General features: G+C 45.5%; 1 protein-coding gene and 2 long non-coding RNA genes across 5 annotated transcripts in view; 1 reads left to right on the top strand and 2 right to left on the bottom strand.

Annotated features, from left to right (window-relative positions):
• BUB1B (BUB1 mitotic checkpoint serine/threonine kinase B) overlaps positions 1-797 on the bottom strand; it is a 48,479-nt gene extending 47,682 nt beyond the window's left edge. For 2 of the 3 annotated variants that reach the window (XM_017667718.3, XM_073211626.1), the window contains exon 1: positions 565-797. In XM_017667718.3, coding sequence (XP_017523207.3) covers positions 565-728 — 164 coding nt within the window. In that variant the 5' untranslated portion in view covers positions 729-797. The other variant, XM_073211625.1, reaches the window with a different exon arrangement.
• Positions 798-7,131: 6,334 nt separating this feature from the next.
• LOC140843128 (uncharacterized) lies at positions 7,132-17,031 on the top strand. The gene is made up of 3 exons (XR_012120656.1): positions 7,132-7,307; positions 7,860-7,960; positions 16,764-17,031. It is a non-coding gene; the product is annotated as an uncharacterized lncRNA (long non-coding RNA).
• Positions 13,201-27,826, bottom strand: part of LOC140843127 (uncharacterized) — a 16,377-nt gene continuing 1,751 nt past the window's right edge. Inside the window, exons 2-4 of the long non-coding RNA XR_012120655.1 lie at positions 23,968-24,113; positions 16,226-16,305; positions 13,201-13,782 (exon numbers count right to left, since the gene is read on the bottom strand). This is a non-coding gene — a long non-coding RNA (uncharacterized lncRNA). The remainder of the gene's footprint in view (positions 13,783-16,225; positions 16,306-23,967; positions 24,114-27,826) is intronic.

Here is a 27,826-nt window from a genome sequence, read left to right as displayed (position 1 = left end):
TCTACGTATTATGGACCACATAATGAAAGCGCATACAGAATTCCTACCTAGAATAATTGATTATATAAGGAAAAGCAGCAAGCATGCAGAGAAAGGCTTTTTAGATTTCTAACTATGCTATTGGCATAGCACCTACCATTTGTTGAGCGCTTATTTGGAGGCAGTTTTCTGTCTTTTTTTTTTTTTTTTTTACAAATACTTCGAATTTATCAGCATTTTCCATATCAGGACATGTTCAAGGTCAACAGCTAGCACGGCTGAGCGGAGATTCAAACACAGCCCACACTACAAATTCTTTGTACCATTGGGGTTCCACAGCCTATCTGCTTTGAAGCTGGATGCTACAAGATTCTCACGTGCCCTCACCCGCCGAGGTCAGTGCTTATCCTGAGTCTTCCCCTCCACCTTGGTGTCCAACGTGAACAGGCAGGAGGCTCCGGCTGGACCCGCTCTTCCGACGGTGCCGGTCCTCTCCTTCACTGCTCTGAGCGGAGCAATTGCCATCTGCTAGACATTCTGGGGTCGTGCAGGCCCAGCTCCCAGCAGCTCTTCTCCCATACCTACCTCAGAGAACCCCCTTCCTTCTTCATCGCCGCCATCCTGCATTCCCGGCTCAGACCCTCGTCCTGCCGCAGGCCTTTCCTTACGGCTACAGACCGTCTGAGCTTCCTTCTGCAACCTGCCCTTAGAGGTGTTGAAGCGACTAGAGTGCTACCGGACAAAAGCATGCAGCTGACTCCCTCACAAACCCGCCACCCCGAGCCCTCAATCTAAGCCGCCAAGTTTCAAATTTAACGGTCCCGCGCGGACGACGTGGCCACGCCCCTTTGCCCCATGGTACTGGCGGCTCAGTCCCAAGGAATTCTGGGGCTTGTAGTTTATTCGGGGTTTAGTACGTGCAGTCCCGGTGCATAATGGGAGTTGAAGTTTCCGCGATCTGTGGCTGCCCAGGTGCCGCAGGCGTAGGGCAGTACAAATTCACTGCAGGTGCTCTGTGAGTCCGGACTCTAAAGCCACTCTCTGAGCGGAGCGAGGAACACTTTGAGCACCAGAATTTCTTTGATGTTTTGAGTATAGGGAGATAGATATCTTTGAGTGCTTGCATTTGGCCTGACTCTTTTTTGGGGTATCTGGCCAGGCTATGGTCCCCCCTTCAACCCCAAGTCTTGTACGTGTCCAAAGTTCTCAGGTAGCTCTGACCCAGCTGTTTCCTGCCCAACCCTTGAATTCAGAAAAGCTGGATTCTAGTTCTGTAAAAATCGTACCAAATGTGCAACCTTAGGCAAGCCGCGTAGTCTCTCTGACCTTCAACTTCCCTCATCTGTGATGTGATGATACCGCCTTTCTCTAAGTCCACAGGCAGAAAATACAGCTGTGCCTCAGCTCCCAAGGTTTTGCCTCATTTCCCCTTCAGGACACCAGCCTTTACTTCCACTGGACTTTTTAGTCCCAGTTCCAGTGTCCTGAGGAAGAAACAATGGTGGGCTTAGTTGTGGTCAGGGGAGCAGGGTCTTTTGAACAAACCCACCTCCAGGGGAGTCGTCCTCTATGATGGTGGGGATGGTGGGAGTGGTGGCAGTTCCCAGAGTGGGGAGCGGGGATGGGTGGGTAGTGTCAGCTGCTCTCTGCCTCTTGGTCCCCAGCTTTCTCCATCTTTGTTCATACCATGTAACCTCTTCTTTCTTTTGTGTCACCAGGACATTTGAATTTAGTGGAATGGAAACACAGTTCAAACTGGCTTACTCAGAAAATGGAATTTACCAGCTCATATGTGAAAGGCTTCAAATGACGCTTAACCTAGGACTCATGTGGTGCTGTCAGGAATGGGCCTTCTCTGCATTTCTCACCTCTGCTTGTCAGGTTGGTTTATGGGTACTGTCCATTGAACAACAGCTTTAGGACTGTATTCTTCCAGGTCCAGGTATGGTCTCAGAAGTCGCTCTGATTAGCCCCTTCTCCCCAAACAATCAGTTGAGCTAGCCTGAACGATTAGGCTCTAATCATAAGTTTCACCTTGGGACTGTGAGGGGAAAAAGGGGTAGTTCCCCATGGGAAATTTTGGTTTCCCTTTACTTCCAAGTCCTTTACATCCAGGAAGGCTTCCTGGTTTATGGGAGATGTGGTATATTGGATTCTCTCTGTGGCTCATTTTTTCTCTTACTGAACACCAGGACTGACCTAGCCCCTTGTTGCCTTTCCCCAGGGTGTCCTTTGTACATCTACAGCTCCTCAATTTCTCTTGCTCCCTAAACCATCTTGGAAGTGTTGCATTTTCTCTTTTGATTTCAGTCTTTCTTGTAACATTGTCAGATATCCCATAAACAGTGGTACAAGATAGAATACATCCAGGCTAAACCCTGTGCTTGTTTCTCCAGAAAAGAGGAGATAGGTAAAAAAAAAAAAAAGTTGGACAGAAGATGGTCTATGGTCTTACCAGGCTAAACCCTGTGCTTGTTTCTCCAGAAAAGAGGAGATAGGTAAAAAAAAAAAGTTGGACAGAAGATGGTCTATGGTCTTATTTGGAACATGAGTTCTTGTTAGGCTGGACTATGGCTGGGTGGCCAGCACAGGGCCCAGGTGGTGATACGGGCACCCACTAATTGTGAAGAAAGTCAGGATTAAGCTCACACACCTTTATAGTACAAAGAGGATGAGACAAATTCTCAGCCTGAGTACTCAGTGTGCCAAGTGTTAATGCTACACAGAAGAGGCAAATGGTGAACTAGATATGATTCTTGTCCTCTAGGAACCTCAGGCTAGTGGGAGACAAACAAACAGGCAATTTCAGTACAGTGCTGTCACAGCCAGAGGCAAATAAACAGAGGGGGCCATGGAAACATTTAGGAGAACCTTCTAACCCAGGTCTCGGGGAGAGGAGAAGGTCAGGGGGAATTTCCTAGAAAGATGGTGAACCTGAAGGGCAGGAGGATTTGGCACAAACTATTGAGCACACAAACACAAGTTGGGTAGCAGCTGATGTTTCTCTATGGCATGTGCCTACTTCTGTCTATTTGCCACACTCTCCACTGAGTTCCTGCACCTCACCTCTTTAGTCCTCCATGCTGGACCATCAAAACTTACCTGTCCAGTGTCCTATTCTCTCTCACCCAATTATCCCATTGAAAACATATGCACTAAATTCCACTAAGATGTTTATAACAGTTAATGCTTTAATGCAGCATTTTCCACATCATGTTTCTAAGATTCTAGCAGACCTTATAGGAGAATAAGGCTTGGTGTTCAGAAATGTTTCTGAAATGCTGGGTTAAGTGGGTATCTTTACTGAAAGACTCCCTAGGGGACTTGTTATGCCAACGTGCACCATTAACTTCTAGGGGAGAGGGTGTATTAGTTTTCTATAGCTGCTGTAACAAACTACCATAAACGTAATGTCTTAAAACAGCACAAACTTACTGTCTTCAGTTTGGTAGATCACAAGTTTGACTTGAGTCTTACTGGGCTAAACAAGATGCTGGCAGGACTGTGTTTCTGGAGATCCTTCAGGAGAATTTGTTTCCTTTCTTCCTGTTTTCAGAGGTATTTAATGCTATTCCTTGATTAGAGGCCCCCTTTCTCCATCTCCAAAGCCAGCAATATAGCATCACTCTGATCCATCCTCTGCTACCACATCTTTCTCTAACTAGTCAGGAAGATCTGTCTTGGAGGGCTCCTGTAATTACATTGGGCCCATCCGGACCATGCAGGACAACCTTTCTATCTCAAGGTCCTGAACCTAAATCACATCTGCCAAGTTCCTTTTTGCCACATAAGGTGACATATTCACAGGTTTTGTGGTTTAGGATATGGACATGTTTGGGGGGCATTATTCTACCTATCACAGGAGGTTCTAAAATATGTTGGTGTCTCTAAACTTATTTGACCATGAAGAAACCTTTTCACATCTCTTTCAGAACAGATTTTGGGCTCTTTGTGTTTTAACAGGCCCCAGGAGGAGAAAATTCATGAAGGAATAATCTTAGTGGTGGAATTTCAGGCACAGTGGTGACTGGTAGCAGTTGTGAACTGGCAAGCCCCTCATTTTCACCCATTTACTTTACATGCAAAGCCATACCTATCTGGACCAGGGGCTGTTAGAGGGATTTTGTTGAAAATCTATGATCTCTTGCTTGGTCTTGTGGACATGTGTGTGTTCTTGATCATCAAAGGCTCATTTCCCCCAACTTAGCCTTCATGGATTATACAAAATCCTGCTTTAGCTGGCTAAGCATTGCAAAGATGAAAACTTCTGGGCCTCCAGGGACCCTCAGATGGAATGCTTGTTTACTGCGCAACTACTGAAGGAGGGAGGGACTATGTGGGTGTGGGAGGAAGGTAAAGAGAGACTGAATGGGGGTTGTGTGCAGAGCATGAAGAAGACCATGTCTGGAAAAGCAGTATTGCATGGTGGCATTTATCTCAGCAACAGACCAGCCAGTCAGAGCAGCAGCTGCATCTTGTATTTACCAGTGATAAGGTGTCTTGAGGTAAAGGGTAAAAAGATGCATTAACCCAGGGCTCAGGCTACTGGCCACTGACCAGTTGCATCTCATAGCAGTGTTGCTGACAGAGTATTAGGGAACTCTCAAGGAGCTGGGTTCCTCTCTCTTTAGTTCCATGGAAACTCCTTTCTGGACTATACTTCTGCTTTCCTGCAGAACTACCCTACTTTTCCTGAGTCTTCTCAAATCATTGGAAATTGCCTGACCCAGAATTTCTGCACAGACATATGCAAAAATACATGCTGATCAAGGAGATAACCATTTATCAACTTTCCTGCATCTGACTGAAAAGAACCGAAAGATCAGAATGGACCACAAGCTGAGAACAGAAACAGTCACATGGCAAAGCTAAGAAACAAGGTAAGATGTAGAGCTAAATAAGCTATAGCTAATAGAAAGTGTAAAATTAGACTGTTTTTCCCTAGTATTATCCTGACCAAAGTTTTATGCTTCCGGAAGGCCTTGAAGAATCTAAAGAGTCCTCAAATATTCATCACTGTGCTCAATTTACACATGAGATGATTCAAACTCAAGGAAGTTAAAGCAATGATGAAAATGACCCTTGTGAGTAGGATCTGAATATTTTAAGTCCACTGCTCTGGGTGCTACAAACCTCAGCATATAAATCCTAAATTAAGGGATCCAACAACCTCTAATGTTTAATCAACTTCTATTTCTTGGGTGCCACATTCTGGGGGAGGAGAAAATTCAATGTTACTCAGCATCATATGCACCAAGAACCTCTACTGGCAGGCAATTTTTGTTTGCTTTTGAGGAAGAGGAATGGTGGAATCAGGACAGTTTGCCCATGGGCTTGGGAGGAACTAGAATGGGGAGGGCCCCTTGATATCCACCCTGGACAGTTGTCCTTCGTGGCCTGCCCCAAGACCTCCGGGCCTTGCAGTGAGAGGACCTGCAAGCAGAGGCTATAGGAATCAGTTCTGTGTGACGCTGGCCTCTAGCAGCACTGTCTTTGTGCCCAGTTGCCAAGGGTTTGGTCCACTCCAGCATCTCCAGGACTGGTCATTCTGAGAGCACTGGGAGGCCACTCCTGGGCCCAGACCTCAATCCCCTCACAGCAGGCTGTGGCACAGGTGAGACACCCTCTGGAGGCTCAGAGGTGGAGACCATCAGCCAGGTTGCTGGAGCAGGAAAGGGGAGCATGGCAGATGCTCTGGGTGGTAACTGTAGGGAATGGACTGATTGGTGGGCACAGGAGCTCTGGAAAATACCCAGATAACCTGAGGGAGGCTTCAAAAGGGGATGCTGATTCAGGGCCAAGTGTATGGGTGTAAAAATTATGCTACACCCAAGAACGCCCAGCCTGAGACACAAATATGGATACTTTTTCCTGCTTTGCTCACCCAGATGAGGCACCTTTAAAAGTTCATCTGCCCCAGTGGGCCCCCTTTCTCTGAACTACACAAAGCACTGTGTGTGCTAGCTGTGGCCCTGGGCCTGGCGGTCCTATGGAAAAGCCAGTGGAACTCCATTACTTGTGTTCCTGTGGCTCCATAGCATCAAGGCCTGAAGAAATGAGTTCCATACTGCTCTATCCTTGCTCGAGGTGGTGATCCAATGACAGGTGAACTGCAATTGGGATGGCCCTTGGCAGAGCCAGCCACTGTGGGAAAGCCAACAGGAGGAGGGGTTATCTGTGGGATGGGTGTGTCTCGGTTCCCATGGCTGCTCTGGCAGGCAGGCTTCCTGCCCCACTCTCTCAGGTGTTGCCTCCTGGGACCTGGTGCAGACTGTGGACAGTTTCCTTCTGCATACTGAGGGGCCCAGCTGTGGGCTCTGTCTTGCATTTCTGAGGAAAGGCCAGATGTCAGAGGCCCCAGGCTGGGAGAGGATAAGACAATAGTAAACAATTTAGTTTGGGGCCAAGCATAGAGATGTTTGGATCGCACTATGAGAAGCTGACCATGCTAGATATGAGATGGTTCAGAGAAGAATTAAATGAGGTGACAAGCTATTTGGCCTCTATTCACACCTCTACACTCTTCTCTAAAGCTATCCTTTTTTGACCTTGTCCAGAGGTTTGGGTCTTCCCCAGGATTCTTCCTTTCTTAAAACAATTCTAAGACTGAGGGCCAGTGGGAAGTTTGAATTTGGGGCCATTCTAGAGCAATGAAAGAGGGACTCTTCACATTTCAGAATCCTGGCTCACTCCCGGGCTTGAACATGTCAGCAAGGAACCCCAGTCTCGTGAGCCAGGACAGCCCCACACACACGTCCTTCCTTGCAGCACAGGTCCTCGGCCCCCATTGCCTCTGGGAAGTTCCAAGGCCTCTCTTCCAACACAGCCTCCTAAAATGGAGCAGAGAGGAGAGAATCCAGAAACAGGCAAAAGTCAGACAGACATCTCCTAACAACCAAAGTCAGAAGTGCATCAGTCTGATCCTGTTTCTGGTTTTCTGTCCGGGCTCCTTGTAGGGAGTCAGGGAAGGTGGTGGGCTTTCTGAGAGAAAAAACAAGAACATTTGCCTGCTGTGGTACCTGTGTTTTCACCAGAGTAGCTGTGGTATTTGAGAAGCTGGCTTCTACCAATTGGGAGATGTGCTCCCAGAATGCAGACCATGGACATGGATTACATCCTACAGCCATCACAGGGGAGACCGGTACAAACAGGTATTAGAGAGGCTCAGCCTTGCCATCCATGGGTGTGGTCTTCGCCTCAACTGAAAACAAAGAAACTGGATGTGTTGGCTCCTCCCAGCAGTCAAAGGCTCTGAGTTCCACTGTGTCTCTAACTGGCAGGGTATGGCAGTTCTTGCTTTTCGTGGAATTTCCAGGACCTGGACCAAGGTAGGTGCTCAATAAACAACGGGTAACTGACTGACTGACAGAAATGAACAAAAGAGAATAGCTAGCACACGACCTTGTTAGATCAAGCACTCAAGAATGTCCTTTATTCACTCAACAAACATTTATTGAATATTTTGTGTCAGATACTACGCCAAACACCAGGGATATACATGTGAAAAAAAGCACAATTTCTTCACTCAAGTAAAACAATCAATAACATTGCAGCTTATGAGCTATAACCCAGTGTGTGCCTGAAGCTAGGGAGCTCAGCCTGTCCCCGACCTGAGCCTGAGGAAGGTCAGAAAGTGCTTTCAAGGGGGGGTCTTGAAAAGTGACCAGGGGTTACTAGGAGAGAAAGGACTTTCCAGGTAGAAGAAACTGCACACTTAATGCAGGGAGGCGAGAGAGAGAGTGGGCTGGGTGTCAGAGACTTCAGGTAGTCATAAATGTCAGGAGCTCCGGGAGGTGTGGGGACCTGACTGGGGAGGCTCCTGACTTACGTGTCAGCAGAAAGCAACGTTGGAGGGCAAACCCAGCACCTTCTGCTCCCAGTCTAGGGCAGCCACCCAGCAGCTACATGGAAGCTGGATCTCTTCCCGCGGAGCTTTCAAATTCCAGCCATTCCACCCGGCTATGGGAAGGGCCTGTGCCAGGTGAGAAGGGGGCAGGGCAGGGCACAGAAAGGGCCCCTCATCCACCAGGATGTGTTCCTTTCCTCACCTCAGACACTGGCTCCTGGATGCCATCCTGTTTTCATTCATTTGCTTTATCCTGACTGCCAGCAAGCTGCAAGGACCAGGGGAACTGCCCCAGCTGGTCTGACTGGTTGGCCTGCAGCTCACAGTTCCTATCTCTCCCAGAGGGCTCCTGTGTCTCCCCTGCTCTTCCCAGCTCTGACATGTTCCCATTGGCTGAAGTGGCTTCTCCTAGCTAGTGCGCATCACTTGGCACCACACTCATCCCCCAAAGAACGTGATGGAAAGCACTGTGATGTTTTAACTTCTGTATTTTTCCGTGCCTCCTGGCCCCATCTGCAGACTGAGGAAGGCCTGCTGTCAGGTAAACCGTCCATACTGCAAGAAACACTCCTCTCCAGGGATGTGCTCTCCGAGGGGATTTTGCTCCCTAGAGGGTGTCTGGAGGGTGAGGGCATTTCTGATTGTCTTAGGGACTAGGGAGCACTGTGCATTTAATGGGGATGGGGCAGGGATGTCTTGCAAAGCAGGGGACATCCCCACACAACAACAGATTGTCCCACCCAAAAGGGCAGTAACTTCCCCCATTGAGAAACACTGTATCTGGGCCCATTTTATTCACAGAAGTGCAATTTGTGTAACCTCTGCAGCGGAGTTTCTCAAACTTCATTGTGTACATGAATCATGGTGGATCTTGGTAGAACACAGACCCTGACTCAGTAGGGCTGGCATGGGGCCTGCAAGTCTGTATTTCTATTGGGTTTCCAGGTATTGCTTAGCTGCTGGTTCAGGCCCACACTTTGTGTAGCAAGGCTTTACAGCACAAATGTGCATGTATTTTCTTTAGGGAGGGACATTTTATCTGCAGAATTTGTTGAAATGGATGTTGCCAAATACTTGCTTAAATTATGGTTTTCATCAGGAGTGATCTGGCCTCCTTTTCCAGGAGACATCTTTGGCTGTCACAACCAGGGGGGCAGGGTGGGGGTGCTATTAGCACTTAGTAGGTGGAGGCCAGGTATACTACAAATACCCCACAACACAGAGGACACACCCTCCCTAAAAAGTATGATCCAGCCCAGAATGTCAGTAGTGCCAAGGGTGAGAAATGCTGGCTTAGATAAAATTTTAAAACAATGTGAAATATATGTCAACATATTTTTTAAAGTAATGTGCAACCTGACTTCATTGCAAGTTGGTGACTCCAGCCACGATGCTGTGAACACATGTCACTGACCAAGGCCCAGACCCCTTTGAGCATGAAGCACATCCAGCCAGTTGGAAGTGAGGAGCACTGGGTTGTGGTCCCAGAGAATAAACGCTGGTAGTGGCTGTGAGGCTTCACAAGCCTCAGAGATCAAATGAAAAAAAATCTATGGTGTGTGGCAGGGTGGTGGGGAGAGGAATAAGATGAAAGAGGAGCACAGAGGGAGATGTGGGTATGGTCCATGGTTTAGTCCCAGTGCCTAGTTCATGGGTGTTTCTTATATTATTTTAAAATAAATAACTAATTAAGCATAAATGAGTGCAAAGGTGGGCCATGCCTGAATCAATGAAGAGAAAGGGCTATTGACCAAGGATTGTGATTAATCCAGTGTACCTGGGGCTAAAAAAGAAGTGAATTACCCAGGGTGAGGTACCAGTAATAAAGTAATACCATTATACTCATGGCAAAAATAACTGTGACAGGAGAGAAATGATAGGTTATGTAAAAGGACAAAAGTAGGCACCCTGAGAAGAAAGCCATGTGCCTCAGGTCTGACTCCCTGCACGTGCATGGTGGAGGGGGAGCTGGGAGGCACAGGAGACAGGCTCTTCCCTCCTGTTCAGTTTCAGCCATGCAAGGACCCTGAGGACTGTCCCAGGCAGACAGTGGAAGGCCACACCCTGATAATCTGCTCCCCAGAGTGGCCTCCCATCAGGTCCTCTGGACAGCTTTCCTTGAGCAAGATATTGGCCCTTCTCCCGTCCTGTCCCACTGCTCCTCTGCGATGCACAGCCTGAATCTTCTTGCTCAGCTATTCCACTAGACAGACATGGGCAACTGATGGTATTTTCTCTGGCAATTTTCTGTCTCCCCACAATTCCTCACTGTACTTATGTCCCCTATGTGCCAGTCACCCAGGCTTCTTGCCCCTGTCTAGTTCTTGCAGAATCTCAGCTAGCTCTAGAATACATGTACAGTACACTTGCTTCAGACCTTCTTTCCTAACCAATCAGAACTTACCTCTCTGATGTCCCCTTCCCTTCAGAAACTCTCTTTGAGGCCAGCTAATTATAAACACCAGAGAATTTTCCTCAGTGAAGCTGACAGAATTTTTTATTATGATAACCTCCCCATGTGGTGTATATGCATTTAAACAGGGGACATCTGGATAGCTAGTGTCTCCATCCAAAGAAATAACTCCAGAGAGGGGGAGTTCTTTCATCTGTGAATGAAATCACGGTTAAATCACACCAAATGTCAGAATGAGAAGAGGTCTTGGAGATCTAGATCTCTCTCAGTTGACAGACAAGAAGCCAAGGTTCAGGGAAGTTACTTGCTGAAGGTCACATAGCACATGAGGGGCAAAACTGAGCACAACCCAACTCCCATTCCTTTATTCAGTCAGTCACCTAATCAATTGGTCACCTTATTGAGTGTTTTCTATGACATGCCAGATACTAGCTGAGCAATGGGCAAATAAAATGAGATTCTTGTCCCAAGTTACCTCTAGTCTAGTAGGTGAGGATAGCCTGTGGGAAAGAAAATTGCAATACAGTGGGGTCAGTTGTTGAGTAGAAGTATCCTATGCAGCTTGGACACCCGGAGGGGGGAGAAAGTCTGAGCCATTGTGGGAGACTTTGCAGGGCCGTTTTCTGACTTTGTCTAGGGTTTCTCTCCATAACTATCACAAAGGAGGAACTGAACACTAGACAGTTTTGGGGACAGTGGGTTTTTAACTACCTTCCATCCCTGCCCTCCACCAGTTTCTGATCACAGTAGCATCAGCCCATGCTGCAGCCTCAGCTTTAGGAGATTACCCTGCCACTGTCAGTACTCACAGCCACACCAGTACCCCCTGCTCTCCTTTGCTAACAAGAGGGTTTGTTGAGATGGCAGTGTACCCTGCTCCAAGCAATGGAACATGATTTTTGACAGTTCTGTTTCCCAGATTCTTGGCTTCTCTTGCATCTAAGAGTGGCCATGTGATCGGTTATGACCCAAAGAGAAGTCTGGAGAGGATGGGAGAGACACAGCTGTCAGGGCCCTTTTGCCGTTTGTCCTACCTTGGGGAAGGTAGACATGATGCCCTCTGCAGGTACTGAGTGACCAGCCTAACCGCATTCAGTCTTAGCCTTTCATCATCAGAGTGGGTGTTAGGTTGAAGGTTGTACCAAAATCTGCACTCCTCAAAGAGAGTCGATATGAAAGAAGCTAGCAGGGCTCTGTGTTTCGAAATGACACGAATTCAAGACTAACCTACAGTGAGTCACACTCTCGCTGGCTGCTTGGTCCTCTCTGCTTGCTGTCTCCCTGGGTAAGAAGGGTGCACACCTAGGTCCTCATGGGCCTCCCTCTCTGATGCACTTTCTCTAGTTCATTTATTGGAGGCCCTCTTTGCCTATGGGAAAACATCCACACTGGCCAAGCCACAGTGGTGCTCTTTTCGCCTCCAGCAATTTCCATCCGAATGGAGAAAGGAAAAGTGAGGACCCCAAGCGCCTACTCACTTGGGTCATACAACATTGTTTCATCCATACTTCTCTGAGTTTTTATGTGCCCTCAGCTCTCCCTCTTGCCAAGTGCTCTTAGACATTAAATCTGTCTATGGACTTGAGGTTTAATACCTACCAAAATCTTGTGCTTTCTGATTGAAACCAGTGAAATTGTCTCTCTGCTGTCCTCTCTTCTGTGCCTTTATTATGGCACTTCTCTCCTCTCTTGTGTGAGCAGGGACCTTGTCTTTTCCATTTTAGAATCCTCTACAGCCTTGCTAATCAAGGTGTGGTTTGCACTGTAACAAAGCTCCAGGAAATTCATTAAGGTATGAGCAGTACAGTCCTAGTAATTCAACATAGAATTCTTTGAATGTTGGCTTGAGCCAGGAAGCGGGTATACCTTATGGATGGTTAGAGGCAATGCACTTTTGAAATGATGTGTCTTGTGGATCTGTTTTATTATCCCTGTTAAACCGTAAGCTCTTCAGGGTAGAGACTATGGGGATTTCATGCTTTTATCTCCAGTTCATATTCAGGTGCCATTGCCCAGGAAGGGCAGGGCCTGGCATGTTGCCTTGGGAACCTGTTTGCTTCGGGTCACCTTGTCTTCTGCTTCTGATGAGTAGGTGCCAGCAGGGGAGGGGAGAGATACAGATAACATGGAGGGCCAGCAGCGTCCAGTGGTAGGGGACCTCAGCACAGGAAAGTGTTTATGATAATAATTTATAGTGGTGGCAGCTCCCTCTCCTCCCCTTCCTAGCCTCTGTCCAATAGCTGCCTTCTCCTCTTTCACCATCTAGCCCTCCTGGCTGCATGGTCAAGTGTTCAGGGATACCCAAGCCCTTTATTACACATTCTACACCAGCTGTGGCTTTCTAGTAAATACAAAGGACCATGATAAGGCGTCTGATGCCTTGTTTTGTTACTGCTCACAACAAACTGCAGTGTTTGGGCAATGTCCTTTCCAGGGCCTCAGGCCTCAGGCGCGAGACAGGGAAGGGTGACCACATCCCACATCTGGCACTCCAAGGGCAGCTGGGTCCCCTGAAGCCACAGAAAGATAAACAGGGAGTTGAGTTGCTTTGGAGAGGAGGTATGAAACAAAAGAAGATAGTCAGGGAAGGTCCCCCTAAGAAGGTGACATTTGAATGAAGATATAAAGGTTGTGAGGAAATAAGCCACAGAGAGCCGAGGGAAAATTATTCCAGGGATAGGGAACAGAAAAGTACAAAGGTCTTGAGGAAGGAGCACGTCTAGATATTAGAGGCCCAGCATATGGTTTATCCTGAAGAATGTTCCGTGTGTACTTGATAAGAATATAATTTCTATAGTTACTGGTATAGTGATCAATAAATGTCAGTTAGTTTAAGTTGGCTGACAGCATTGTTCAAACCTTCTATCTCTTTATTGAGTTTTGGTCCATTGGGTCTATCAATTTCTGACAAAGGAGTGTTAAAACCTCCAACTAGAATTATGGATTTATTTATTTTTCCCTTAAGTTCTGTGAACTTTTGCCTTCACGTATTTTGAAGGTCTGGTGCATACACATTTAGGATAGTCATTTATTTTGAAGAACTGGTCCTTTTTGTTGCCTCTTTCACTTTTTAGCTATACCTCTACTTAATTCTTAGTGATTGCTCTAGGGGTTACAATATGCATCTTCAACTTGTTACAGTTTGTTTTGAATCTACATTATACTACTTTGCAAATGATGTAAGAAACTTATTAGATATCCCTTTACCCTGTGCCATCCTTTAGCTATTGCTATCATCTATTTCACTTCTCTGTATGTACAAAAATTCCATAATACATTGTTACTATTTATTTAAACAGTCAATTGCCTATTAAATAAATTAAGAAAATAACCTTTTGTATTTACCCACATATTTACCATTTCCAATGATCTTTATTCCTTCAGGTAGATCTAAGTTTCCAACTGATCTCGTTTCTCTTCAGGCTGGAGAATGTCTTTTGGTGTTTCTTGAAGCACAGGTCTGTTGGCAGTGATTTCTCTAGGCTGTTATTTATCTGAAAATGTCTTCAATTTCTCTTTCATTTTCAGAAGCTATTTTTCTTGGCTATAGGTAGAGAAATCTAGAATTCAGGCAAGGGATAATGGTGGCTTGGAGTAGTGGTGAAGTGGTGTCAAAATCTGGATACATTTCAAAGGCTGAGCCAACAGGGTTTACTGACTGATTTGATGTTAAGTATGAGAAAAAGAGGAGCTGAGGATGCCTCCAGATTTTGGCCTGAGCAAGCAGGATGGAGTTGCTGGTTTTGGTGGGGAAGATTGAGCAGCAGGTTTGTGGGAAGTACCTGTTAGCCATCTAAGTAGAGCTGTGGGGTAGGCCCTAGGTCTGCTGGTTAGGGAAGAGAAATGGGCTGGGCTTATCCTTCTTTTTTTTAATAAGTGAATGAACAAATGAGAAAAATTCCCTCAGTCTGGCTTAACATTATTGAGCACTTACTCTGCCAGGCTCTGTACTGTGTTCTTGTATCTGTTAACTCATTCAATCCTCACAACAACCCTGAGAATTAGGCTCTCTTATTACCATCCCAAAAGGGAAGTGTATTGGTGTGTTAAGGCTACTATAACAAAATGCCACAGAATGGGTGGCTTAAACAGCGGAAATTAATTTTCTTATAAACTGGAGGCTGGAAGTCCAGGATTGAGACGTCAGTCAGGCAGTTTGGTTTCTCTTGAGGCCTCTATCCTTGGCTTGCAGTTGGCATTCCCTATGTATACGTGTATCCCTTTCTGTATGTCCTATCCTAATATCCTCTTTTTATAAGGACACTAGTCAGACTAGATCAAGGTCTACCCATATGACCTCATTTTAACCTATTACCTCTTTTAAAATACAGTCACATTCTGAGGTACTAGAAGTTCAGGCTTCAACATATGAGTTTTGTGATGGAAACAATTCAGTCTGTAACAGGAGGTGTAGAGAGATTAGACAATGTTCACAAGGTCACACAGCTGGTAAATGGTGGGACTAGAATTTGAATTCAGCAGGTCTGCGTCACAGCCTGATTTCTTAACATGGTCTATATACTTCTGAGTAAGGGTATTCATACCTTGGTATAGTTTATTCTTCACCTGTAATAGCATATCATACATGTTCACAATTCCTTATCTGAAACCCTTGGGGTCCATACCATGTGTTTTGCTACCAACTCCAGCAGGGGCTGGGCCAGCACTCTGTAAATGAATATTTTACTAATTTGGCAGAAAAATGTAGGAATAACCACCCGAAGTGGGATAGAAATCATGAAAACTTCACATCATTTTAATAGGCTTTGGTGCCAAATATGTTATACATGTGGGGTTGGTTTATTTTTTAGATTTTGGAGCTTTGAGATTTCAGAATTTTGGATGAGTGGCTGTGGACATGCATTTGTAGTTCTCCTCATTATGGCTCTAACTGTCCTTAGTAAGTGTTGGCACTCTACTCGCTGATGCTACTTAATCACCTGTGAGACACACTGCCCTACAGAAGTTTGTCCTATGATGGCCAACTGAACAGGTATTGTCTGAAGGCCCTTGTGGGAAAGGAGAATGGAGGGAAGTATAAAGGGGAGGTTTTGGTCCATGGCTTTGTTCCAGGAGGAAAAACCCTGGGTCCTTGGGAGAAGGCAGTGGCTGAATGCTACCCCAGAGAAGCTGGAGCACCTCTTAAAGGCAAGCCCACAGCCCTTTTCTCCAAAGCTTTCCTCAAGCAGCAGCTTGAGCCTCAGGACAGGCTGTGGGAACCCAGAGGTTTGGGGACCTTTTTCACACCATTCTGTCTTGGCAGCTGCCATCTTGGCCTAAGTGTGGACTATCTTGTGGAGAGAGAAGGCAACTGTAGCAATGCCATGTGGGCAGCTCTGGCCTGAGGGTCATGAAGGATCCAAGAGACCTTGTCCACAGCTGGGCCTTGCCTTTGGGAAACCAGGTAACTTTAAAGTGTAAGGGCACAGAGATCCTTGTGAGTGGAACTTGGAGCCGAGGTCAGGGCAGTCCCATCTTCCCTCTAACCCAGCAAGGTTCAGGCCCAGCTGAGGCTGCTGCCTCACATGCTGTCCTCCCCAACTTTCTCCAGGCACTGTCTGGTTCCTGGGGCAGAGTTCTGAGTGACAGCCCATTAGATGCAGAGAGTGAGTAGAAATTCAAACTTTAGAACAATCTGTCTGGCTTTGTCTGGGAGCCAGGCTGGTTAGCAGTAGACAGAGAAGAAAGGCTCTCCAGCTAAGGGAAGAAACCAGCAAACTTTAATGGTGTACTTCAAAGGCAGGTTAAATGGATCAAGGCCAAATTTCCCCACACTCCCAGGTCTCCTCTGCCTGTCTTCCTGGAGGTTTCCTTACAAGGATCCACACTCCTGGCCTGCTCCTGCATGTCTTCCCCAATGTAGCTGCTGTGCAGATTCTCTAGAGGAGCAGGCATTGCGGAAGGGGTATGTGCCCAGGTATGTGCTATGTTCTTCCCAGGCTGGAGAGCCCTCTGCAAGAATCCTGTGGGGCTCAGGCCCACCTTACCTCAGTGCTTTCAGGCCTCACCAAGCCATGGCCTCTCCTGAACTTGGAGGGAGAAGAAGAGAGGGCAGTTGGATCTGAATCTGGAGGAGGAAATGGTGTGGGGAGGTCAGAATGGGAGAGCAGAGAGATGAAAGGGGGACACTAGGCCTGTGCAGTATTGGATTTTTGGCCCTCTTCAGGGAGGCCCTAAAGCGTTAAAGTGGGAGCTGTGTCTGGCCAGCAGTACTGTCCTGCCCTGCCCTGTGGTCATGCCATTTGCTTCCCATAGGCCAGCTTGGAATATTGGGGTTGATTGTAGTCATCACTGAGTGCCCTAATTAATTGATAGTGCACATTTGCTTCTAAGTGTATGCAAATGTGTACAAATAAGCACAACATCTGTGGCCATCCTGTCTTGGTGTTATTTTCAGATTCCCAGGCCGGGAAAGTGGGGTTCATGTGGGCGTTTCAGAGGACTGGGGGGCATTTCAAGGTTAGGACCATTTCCTTTTAAAGAAAACAGCCCATTTTCCCTCTACTTCCTTTTTTTCTCTTTTAGAAATTCAGCTCTAGACTCTGTGAGAGAATGGAGAAATGTGAACTCAAACCCAAAAATGAAAGTCCAGAAGAAAGCGCCACGCCTTCATGGGAACGGGTACAGCCTGGGCGACACCATCTCCCCCGTGAAGAAACAGGGTCACGAGATTGTCATATTATTTTTTACAATAAGAATTTTAAAATTGAAATAAACTTTTAAGTTCTGCTATTTGAGTTTCTAAAGTTGTGTACTGGGAATGTAGATTGTAACTGAAAGTTGATTAAACCGCAGGTTTGCTGTGGCTCCAGCTGGGAAATTATCAGAGAAATATTTAACATGTAAATCTTACCCTGTTCTTAATTAGCAGAAGTTCTGAGAGACACAGACACTGAGTCGCAGGGACACTTGTGGTTCTGGGGGGTCATAGGGAAGACTTGAACAGCTGGCCAATCATACCCTGCCACTCCTTCCCTTTTCTGGGAAAGGGAAGGGAAACTAACATTTCCTGAGCATCTCTGTGGTTGGCACTAAGCTAAGGACGTGCACATTTGTTATGGTGTTATATCCCCATTGTTTTATAAACAGAAGAAGAAACTGGGACTCAAAGAAGTTAAGTGAATTATAAGGGGCATAGTGGGATTTCTGTCTGTCTGAGGATTCCAGCCCCCACACTTCTTTCACTACTAGCTACTTCCCCAAAACAGCTAGTAGCAGAGGGAGCTTCTGCTTTACCAGCAAGCACAACCCAGGAGCCTGGGAGCTATAATCTCCTTAATGGCAGGCAGGGTGAGGGGTGAAAATCCAGGGATTCTGGAGATCTCATTTTGCACAACCACTTATACAGGATGGCACATGGGCTCTATGATACCCTGCTTATACATTATTTCCATACTCTGCTAAACTTGACACCAAGTTCTCTTCCTGTCTGAAACAGCATCCTGGACTTTGAATATGGCAGGTCAGGCGGGGTGTGGCCAGTGTGCATGTGGTGGACAGGCTGCCTCTTGGGACAATCTGAATTGGGCTCCTAGGGTACAGGATTGGGGCTGATACAGGATCTTCCTTGTTCATAGATAAGCAAAGGATTTGGGAGACATGAGATCCTCTTATGTTCAAGGCAGATGCCTCCTTGTCCCCCAGGAGGAAATTAACACTGAGTGATTAAAAATGAACGTCGGGATTTTACAACATCTTACTACGCTGATGTACAGTGACTGTGAAGGGGTATGTGGGGGGACTTGGTGAAGGGGGAGCCTAGTAAACATAATGTCCTTCATGTAACTGTACATTAATGATACCAGAAAAAAAAAATGAACATTGGGCTCAAGCTTTTAGTGTCTATTCCCTAGGATGGCAGTCCATCAAAGGGGAGGGGACAGGATGCTTTGTTCTATCCCCAGCTCAACCTCAGATTAGGGAAGAGGCTCTCTTTTCCCCTGTGTCTCTATTCTTGTGGTGCAGATTTGGGAGGAGGGGTAGAAGATGGAAAAGGGGTATTTTAGAGCCTCTTCCATAACCAGCTTTAGTAAATTTATTAATTTTTAAACTTTGAATCTCTTCTTCTTGTTAATGCAAAGTTCCACCTGTGATGTGGAGGCAAACCTTAGATGTATATTTGAATAACCTGGGGAGCTTTAAAAAATTCTATGGCCTGGATCCCATTCTTAGAGATTCTGATTGGTCTTGGTGGGGGAGCATTGGCATGGGGTTTCTTTAAGCTCCCCAGGTAATTCTAATGTGCAGCCAATGTTTAGAACCACAGCATACAAATTACCTGAAGGGCTTATTAAAACACAGATTGCTGGGCCCCATCCTCTGAGTTTCTGAGTCAGTAGATCTGGCAGAGAGATCAAGAATTTACATGTCTAACAAGTTCCAGACGATGTTGATCTGCTGGACCAGGGACCACACTGAGAATCACTGTTTCAGGGAGACTTTTAAGGTGAAGGCAACTGTTAATAATAACTACCACTGCCATTTTCAAGTACTTACTATATGTCAGGAACCTTGGTGTCAAGAATTTCACATGCTATAGTCACTGATTCCTATGCTAATCATATTCCACATAAACTAATTTTTCAGGTAAATTATATACTGTTTTGGTAATGCTACAGTTATTCACTACATGCTTAGTCATATCTAAGTTTGACTTAGTTTGACAACTAGATTTGACCCCCTAGCTAAAACCTACACCTTCTGAAAATAAAGCTAAGGTTTTTTTCATTCTTCTTTTGGACTTTCTTTCCCCACTCTATGGTTTCACACGGTGCTAAACACATAGGAATAGCAATGATCTGCTGAGCATCTACTATGTACCAAAGCACTACTAGGTACTTTGAATTTTTTAAGTTCTACTCCCTAACAACCACATGAGGATGGTGCCGTAATTATCTCCATCTGACAGGTGATGTAACTAAGTTCAGAGAGGTTAATTTACTATTTCCAAATCACCAGGAGGTGCCAGTTCTGGGATCTGAATCCCCATTTGTCTAACTCCACAGCCTTGTTCTTATCCTGTTATTCTGGCTTCTTAACTGAATCACTCTGGCCACCTAATTAAATCCCTAAGCAGTCCTTGCTTCTTTTCCATTGGTCCCTGATAATGCCTGGAGCAGAGAAGGAGTGGGGATCTTGATAATTTTGGGGATACTGACCAGAATGAAGGGCTCAAGGGGCCTAAAGGAGGCCCATCAGCCCTTGCAGCTTTTATCTCCCCAGTCCACACTACCTGGCAAGTAGTTGACACACAGTAAATATTTATTTATTAGAAGGGCACTGATTAAATCTTATAATACTTGGTTGTATGCTGTTTTGTATTCACATCCTCTATTCCTTCTTCTGTGTAAATTGTACCTCCTCAAAAGACTAGAGCACAACAAAAGGTTAGCAAGCTGTTATCAGCAATACATAGAAAGGATTGTGCGTGAAGTGGACTTTGTCCCAGGACTGCAAGGTTGGTTTAACATATAAAGTTAATCAATAAAATAAAGGACAAAAACCACACTATCATCTCAATAGATACAGAGAAGCATTTGACAAAATACAACACATCTTCATAATAAAAACACTCAAAAAACCAGGAATAGAAGGGAACTTCCTCCGTGACAAAGGGCATCTACAAAAACCCCACAACTAACATCATACTTAATAGTGAAAGACTGAAAACTTTTTCCCTGAGATCAGGAATAAGACAAGAATGTTCACTCTTGTCACTTCTGTGCAGCATTGCACTGGAGGCTTTAGCCAGGAAAGTTAGGCAAGAAAAAGAAATAAAAGGCATACAGATCAGAAAGGAAGAAATAAGACTATCTCTAGTCACAGGTGATATGATCTTGTATATAGAAAAGTCTAAGGAATCCTCAAAAAAGGGGAAAACTAGTATTAGATTAATAATTGACTTAAGCAAGATTATGGAATATGAGATCAATATACAAAAATTAATTGTATTTCAATACACTAGCAGTGAATAATCTGAAAATAAAATTAAGAAAACAATCACATTTGCAGTAGCACCAGAAAAGATAAAATACTTAGGAATAATTCTTCAAAAGATGTGTTAGATGTGCTCACTGAAAACTATAAGACATTGTTGAAAGAAATTTAAAAATATTTAAATACATGGAAAGACATCACAGGTTCATGATTTGAGAGACTTAATATTGTTAAGATGGCAATATTCCCTAACTGATCTATGGGTTCAATGCAATCTCAATCAAAATCCCAGCTGGCTCTTTTGCAGATATTGACAAGTGGATTCATGAGGGAATGCAAGGGGATCAAAAATATCCTAATGATCTTGAAAAACAAGAGCAAAGTTGGAGGACTCACAGTTTTCAATTTCAAAAGTTACTACACAGTTATAGTAATCAAGACAGTGTGGTACTGGCATAAAGGATAGACATATAGATGAAAGGAATAGAACTGAGAGTCCAGAAGTAAACCCTTACATATATGGCCAATTAATTTTCAACAAGGCTGCCAAGACCATTTAATTAGGGAAAAAATAGTCTTTTCAACAATTTGTACTGGGAGCACTGGATATCAACACACAAAAGAATGACTTGAATCATTTCTTTATACCAGACTCAAAAACTAGCTAAAAGTGGAGCATAAGCCTAAATATAAGGGTTAAGACTGTAGAACTCTGAGACAAAAACATATGAATAAATCTTCATGACCTTGGGTTAGGTAATGGTTTCTTAGATATGAAACCAAAAGTGAAAGTGACATAAGAACAAATAGACAAACTGAACTACATCAAAATCAAAAACTTCTGTGCTGCAAATTAATGACCTCATCATGACAAGCAAAAAGACAACTAATAGGAGAAAACATTTGCAAATCATATATCTGATAAAGGATTATATCCGAAATACATTTAAAAATTCTTACAACTCAATAATAAAAAGACATATAACTCAATGTTAAAATAGGCAAAGGATTTGGATAGGCATTTCTCCAAAGAAGATTTACAAATAGCCAATAAGCCCACAAAAAGATACTTAACAATATTAGTCATTAGGTAATGCAAATAAAACACACAATGATTCCTCAGAAGATTAAACAATGCATTATCACTTGATCCAGGAATTCCACTCCTGGTGTGTATTCAAAAGACTGGAAAACAGGTATTGAAACAAAAATTTATACATGAATGTTCATGGAAGCACTATTCACAACATCTGAAAGGTAGAAACAACTCACATGTCCATCAACTGATGAACAGGTAAACAAAATGTGGTATATCCATACGATGGCATATTATTCAGCCATAAAAAGGAATATTGACACACATGACCACATGGATGAATCTTGAAAACATTAAGTGAATGAAATTACAAAGGACAACACAGAATATGCTTCCATTTATACAAAATGTCCAGAATAGGCAAATAAGAAGTAGCTTAGTGGTGATCGACTCTGGGGAAGGGCTGAGGGAAATCAAGAGTGATAGCTAATGGGTATGGGGGGTTTCTTTTGGGGGTGATGAAATGTTTTAATATCATGATGATAGTCACAAAACTCTGAAAATATATTTTAAAACCATTAGATGGTATATGTTAAATGGGTGAATTTTATGGTGGGTGAATTATATCTCAATAAATAATACTATAAGAGCAGGCAGTGGGAAGGCAAGCAGGAGATGTGTCTTATACCTTATGGCTTCCCTAATACTCCTAACATGGTTTGGGACACACAATATGTGCTCAATAAATAGTTAATGAAAAGGAAATAGTTTCAGAGATGTAATAATGATTTCAGTTAAACCTATTGGGGATTTGTAGAAATAGGAAGAGGTCCCCATTGCCAAAGAACCAAAAAATACCAAATCAAACAAGGTCCCCAAAGCAAAATACTAAATATGTTTTAAAAATCACATTTCAAAGATGATGATACAAACTTTCACTACCAAAGAAATGGAATAGAGAAAGAAACTCTCTGCCTACAGGAAACATTTGAGCAATAAACATTTAAGCAAAAACTTCCTTCCTGCAGACAAGGAAGCTGGTAAGCTCCAGGAATACTTTCCAGATAAATATATTTTAAAGTGAAAGCTACATCAAGATTCTCTTTGTTTCCTCCTCTCTGAGAGCTTACCTGGTCCAAAGGCACAGTGAAGTACTCTATGACCCCGTCTCAGAGTTGATGCAAGCTTGGGAAGGGTTTCTCTCTAAGGTCAGTGAGAATTTGTGCCAGGGGCTTCTATAAAAGTCAGTTTTGTATATTTTAAATCCTTACTGTGAGCGAGGTCAGGATTAAAGAAACAATTCTATTTTAAAGCATCTGGAAATTGTTGATATTTTTCTCCAGTTGTGAAATTCAGGATGGATCCTGATTATTTAGTTTCTTCATCACTTTACATAGCCTCAGATGATGCTTAGGAATTCATGAAACCTGGAATAGGCTCCAGTACCTGGTCTGATTTGGGGGAAGAGCTCAGAGTCCCTAGGTCTCCCTTCATTTCTAAGGGAATATTACATCTAGAACAGGTTTAATGACCCCAAAGCCTTAGGAGAGCATGTAAAATAGCCCTATCATTACCCAGTTTCGCATTGCAGTTTGGCTTTTTTTTTTAACACAGTAAACCAGTATTGATTATTTAAGTCAGGGCTGGTCCTAAAAGAACAACTTGCTATTTATTCAAATCACTGATTCAGGTGCCCTATCCCTTGCAGAGTCAGGTTTGTGGTGCAAAGAGCATCTGAGAGATGGGAGAGACCCACATAGTGGGCACTGGTTTGACATAGCTCTCTGGGTGAAGAGAGCAATAACCCCACTCATAGAGCCATTTCAAATGTCACTCAGACTTAAGAACCATTTTCAAATGGGATGATAACATTAAAAGAAGCAGCCTTTCACAGATAGTGACTGCAATGGGGTGTGAAGGGGACTTGATAATATAGGTGAGTGTAGTAACCACAATGCTTTTCATGTGAAACCTTAATTAGAAAAAAAAAAAAAGAAGCAGCCTTTCCACACAGGATAAGTTCCACCAAAACATCGAATTTTTTATGAGCCCATAGAGGGCTGACTGTTGCTGTGGGCCAAGGTGAGTCCAGAGAGAGGTGGCAAGTGCAGGAGGAAACCAGGGTAGAAGGAGGGATTAGGGAGATAAAGTAAGAGTGCTTCATGAGGGAGAGAGAGAAGGAAGGGAGGGAGGGAAAGGAAGTTCAGGATGGACAGAAGAGGAACTATAGAGGGGAAAATCTGTCCTCAGTTCCAGAAGATTCCATGGCAATGTTGGGTGGGGGTTAAGCAAGGTCCCGTGCAATGTATCTGTCAATTGAATGGGCCCAAGACACCTCACCAGAGACATCATGGCTATGTTGGCCGCCTCTTCAGCACCTGCCCCTCAGTGGCCATCTGGCTGCTGGGCATGGCCCAGACATGTGGGTACTCATCCTTGAGAGGCAGGGCATGGGAATGGTGGCTACCTGGGACTTGTCTCCTGCATCCAAGAGGACTTTTTCTCTGAGCTTACAGGATCTCTTATTGGTCCTTGGTTGGAAAAGCTCCTGCAGCCTGACCTCCCCTCTCCCACCTGATAGTGTTCAGAAAAGGGAGTGGGGTACTCGTTGGTCCCATACAAATCCCATCTAAGCAACAGTCCATAGTCCCTTGTCCATCACACACACGTTTGCCTAAACCCACAGGGCCAGGGCAGGGGTAGATAAGGCAGTGTGCTCAATGCAGGCAAGCGTAGAAGTAGGAAATGAAAACATACCCCAGAGCCGATGCTGGGCCGCTCGGCCGCTTCCTGCGGGTGATGCAATCGCCTCTGCCGCAGGTGGTGGTGGCAGTGGGAGTGTTTGCAACTGAGAGAGTCTGGAATTTACCTCTCGAGGCTGCCTCAGGCTTGGCCTTCCTGTTCTGGGGGCACCGAGGACAGGGTGTTATTGATGGGGGGGAGGGGAGTGAAATCCGTCTGTGGGAGGGACTGGGTTTGCCTGTAAGGCAGTAGATGTAGGGGATGTAAGCATGGGCTTTCGTCAGACAGATGTGGCCTCAAATCATGTTTCTGCTGCTCTTTGCCCATCTTCAGAGAAGTGATCTTATTTCCTTGAGTGTAAAAGGGCACTGGTGGTGACAGCTCCCTCTTGGGGTTGTTTAGGATTAAATGAGACACATTTTGTCATGTGTCTGGCATTCAGGAGGTGCTCAACAGGTGAGCGCTGTTTTGATGATAGCCCAGGGACCTCAGGCCAGATTGGGATAAGAGGCTGGTGTTGCCCCAAAGTCCTAAGCCCTGTGGAGCCAGCTTGTTTACTCAAGCCTGCCCCCTCTGAATCTGTAGGGGCAAGGACATAAATGTGAGTGTTGGAAGGTCACCTGTTAATGGCAGAGCTGGGAACAGAACCCAGATTTCCTGACATCTAATTCAGAACTCTTTCTACCTGACCTGATTATGAGTGGGCTTTGGGAACAGGGAAGAAGCGCTGCATCAGACATACCCAGGATGCCTCTGTGACAAGAAAGCAAGACCCCCGCAGGGAGTCTCAGCCTCCCTTAGCTCATCCAGCTTCAGCCTTTCCTACCATAGCCTCCTCCTGTCCCCAGTTTCTCTTTCAGTTTGTGTGTAGGTGTGCATATAAGGCTTCATGTTCAGGAAGAAAGGATATGGATATGCTCAAGGGTCCCCCCCAGGGATTGCACCTGTACCTCCAGCCCCTGACATGGGGCCTAGCATATGGCAGGTGCCCCGTAAATGCTTGATGAACTCACACCTCAGTGACTGAGCCCCTCTCGTTGCCAGATAGTGACCTTCTTACAGTCCAGGACAGTGGGGGCTGAAAGGTTGGTTGAGAAACAGCTGATTCAGCTCATCTTCTTGGCCCAGATCCTCTTGAGCACCAACTTCAAAACCTGGGAGCCTCTAGACCCAGAAGGGACTGGTTCCCAGCTCTTCCAGGTGGCAGGTTTCCTTGATAGCAATTGATCATTCTGTGTCCTTAGCTGTCAGCTCCTCAGAGTTCCCTGCCAACCTCAAGGAGAAGTATGTACTGACATAGTGATGTACTTTTGCCCAGGAGAGAGGCTGCATTCTGGGGGAAGCAGAGTAAGAGTATTTTGGTTGGGTTTCTTCATTCCTTGGCAGAATAAAGCTGACCTACTTTTCATGGGCTGGGCATGCTGAGCCCTGGGCTGGGCCAGAGGTGGGGGAGTGAGGAGCTGAGGACACTGCCCTGAGCGCCTGCTTGTAGTTTTTTCTGTAAATCTGTCCTGGCAGACTTAGGTCCAGAATGTGCCAAGCCTGGAGGAGGGTGGTTGGAGGTGCATGCAGTGATTTGAAAGCATCACCTTTGCCTTCCATGGGAAGGCTCTGCTGGTGAGAAGAAACTCAGGTTAAGGCCAGCCACTCCACGTGTCAAACATAGTGGAGACAGCACATTTATGGAAAATGCTCCACTGCAGGTTTTTTGCACTTGCCAACACAAAACTATTCATATTTTTAAAATGTGTATATGTATATTCATTCATTCACTCATTCAGCAAATATTTATTGTGTCCCCCAAATAAAGCTGAATATGTACTGAATGGCATAATTCATGGGAGCCTGAACTCCACCTTATTTTTTAGGTTCCATTGGACTTCAGCATGGCAACCTCCATCTTTGCATTTCCCTTCACATCCAGGTCTCTGAATTCCAAACACTGGTATCTGCTTTTTCTGTCAAAACCCCACCGAACCACTGATTGGCAAGCAGTGAACTCAATGACTGGGAAATCAAGTCTCTTCACTTGCTTACTCAATTAGCAGAAGCCAGTCTGTCCGTCCTGGTATATTCTGTCTCTCCATCTCTCTCTCTCTCTCTCTGCAACTCAGAAGAAAGGGACTGTTCCTTTGCAGACAGATGGAATGGTGCTCTGAGAGATAAATTCACTCTCTTAGAGCAAGTCCACTGAGGGAAGGGCACCCAAACCTTCCAGGTTCCTGGTCTTTCTTATGTACATGATCCCTCATGGAAGGAGTTAAGAAGTAAGGGGGTCAAGCACTATGGGCATTCCCACCAAAACCCCCACCCATAAATCAGTTTCCAATCTAACCGCTCCCTGGGGGTTGAGTTACAAACCTCAGTAACCCCAGGGCGGCCTGCCTGGTAATTCCTATTATTCAGCTGTCAGCTGGTTTTTAAAAACCTCCCTTCCCAGTGATCCAGTTACTGGAGTTTTAGAGCCCATTCCTTGTCTCAGAGAGAAATCCTATAGCCAGGTAAAACAATGGAGAGGGCTCCTGCACACTTTCTATAGGGAGCTGGGTTTTCTCTTCTGTTGAAAGCAGCCTCCCCTTAACTCTTTGCATCCCTCCCAGATTGTTGGGGAAGGTCTGTCTCCCTCTCAGGCCTCTGCCCTGATGCCTTTCAGAGCAACCCTGCCTTTCTCTGGGGACCCTCCTTCTGGAGACAGCATCAGTCAGCAAAGGGAAAAACAAGTTGGGGTAAGTTGTGGGAAGAGAAAGAGAGGAAATTCTTTAAAAAAGGCTTGTTGTGGCTGCAATGTACATTTGCTCTGAGTCCTGTCAAAAGCCCAGGGTTCATCTGTTACTAGGGTGCTGCTGGTGGTCAGAGGACTCAGAGCCCAGAACTCTAGCCCAGCAGGTCCTGACACTGTTGAGACTGCTGTGTGCTGGAAGGGAGAAAGAAAGGGCACAAGAGGGAGGGGTCTGCTTTGACAGTGATGAGAGTGGGGAGTGAGGCTCCTGACCTCCCTGACCCCTTTATCCCTGACAGTCTTTTCTGGTCCTTCCAGCTCAGAAGGCTGGGCCCCTGCTGCTTGACCTTAGAGGCTAAAAGCACAGGAGGCCAAGCTACTGGGAGCTCTGTCCTTCAGAACCAGCCTGAGGGAGCAGGATGGGAAGGCCTGGGAGAGAAGTCCCAGAAGAAATGTCACTAAGAGTGTGACCCACCATCTTGCAAACTGTCCAGCCCCACTAAGACGATCTCTTCTGCTCTCCAGCCCCATTCTCCTACAATGGTGATTTTAACCTTTTATAGGGTCACAGATCCTGTTGGGAAACTGTTGTAAGCTATGCAGCCACCCCCTAAATGTTTGTGTGAACTCAAGCACTATGTAGCCAGTTTCAGGGGTTCATACACCCTAAAGCTGAAGAGACCCTGGGGGGCTCTGGTGGGTACATGGATCCCAGGTACCAGCTTCCTTGCTTTGTAGACCCGCCTTTCAGGGCTGTGATGCATCAGGCAGTTTCAGCAGTTTGGGTAGGTCAGAAGAAACAGGATGACCCCTGCACCCCAGGGACCATGGGGCTCCAGAGGATAGATTCAGAACTGAGTCGTTTTCCAGTTCCCCACTCTTGACCCTAAGTAACACTCTTGGTCATCACTGGCCAGCATGAACCACTGGCCCAGGAGGAAAGCCATGAAGAAGAGAAGGATAGAAAGAAGGAGGAGAAGGAGGTGTGTGCATGGTGAGCATGGTCAGGGCTCCTCAGTTCCCTGGCCTGAGGCTGGGCTTGGTCTCCGCATCTCATGTGGCATGAGTGCGAGGTCACCCCGACCAGCTCTCACACTCCCTCCTGGCCAAGTCTCCCAGAAAAATAAAATACCTCCTTTGGCTCCAGCCCATCTT

The sequence above is a fragment of the Manis javanica genome, chromosome 8 (genome assembly GCF_040802235.1).
Source record: "Manis javanica isolate MJ-LG chromosome 8, MJ_LKY, whole genome shotgun sequence".
NCBI classification, from domain to species: Eukaryota; Metazoa; Chordata; class Mammalia; order Pholidota; family Manidae; genus Manis; species Manis javanica.
Note: the sequence above shows the minus strand (reverse complement) of the source record. Positions and strands in the feature narration are given on the sequence as shown.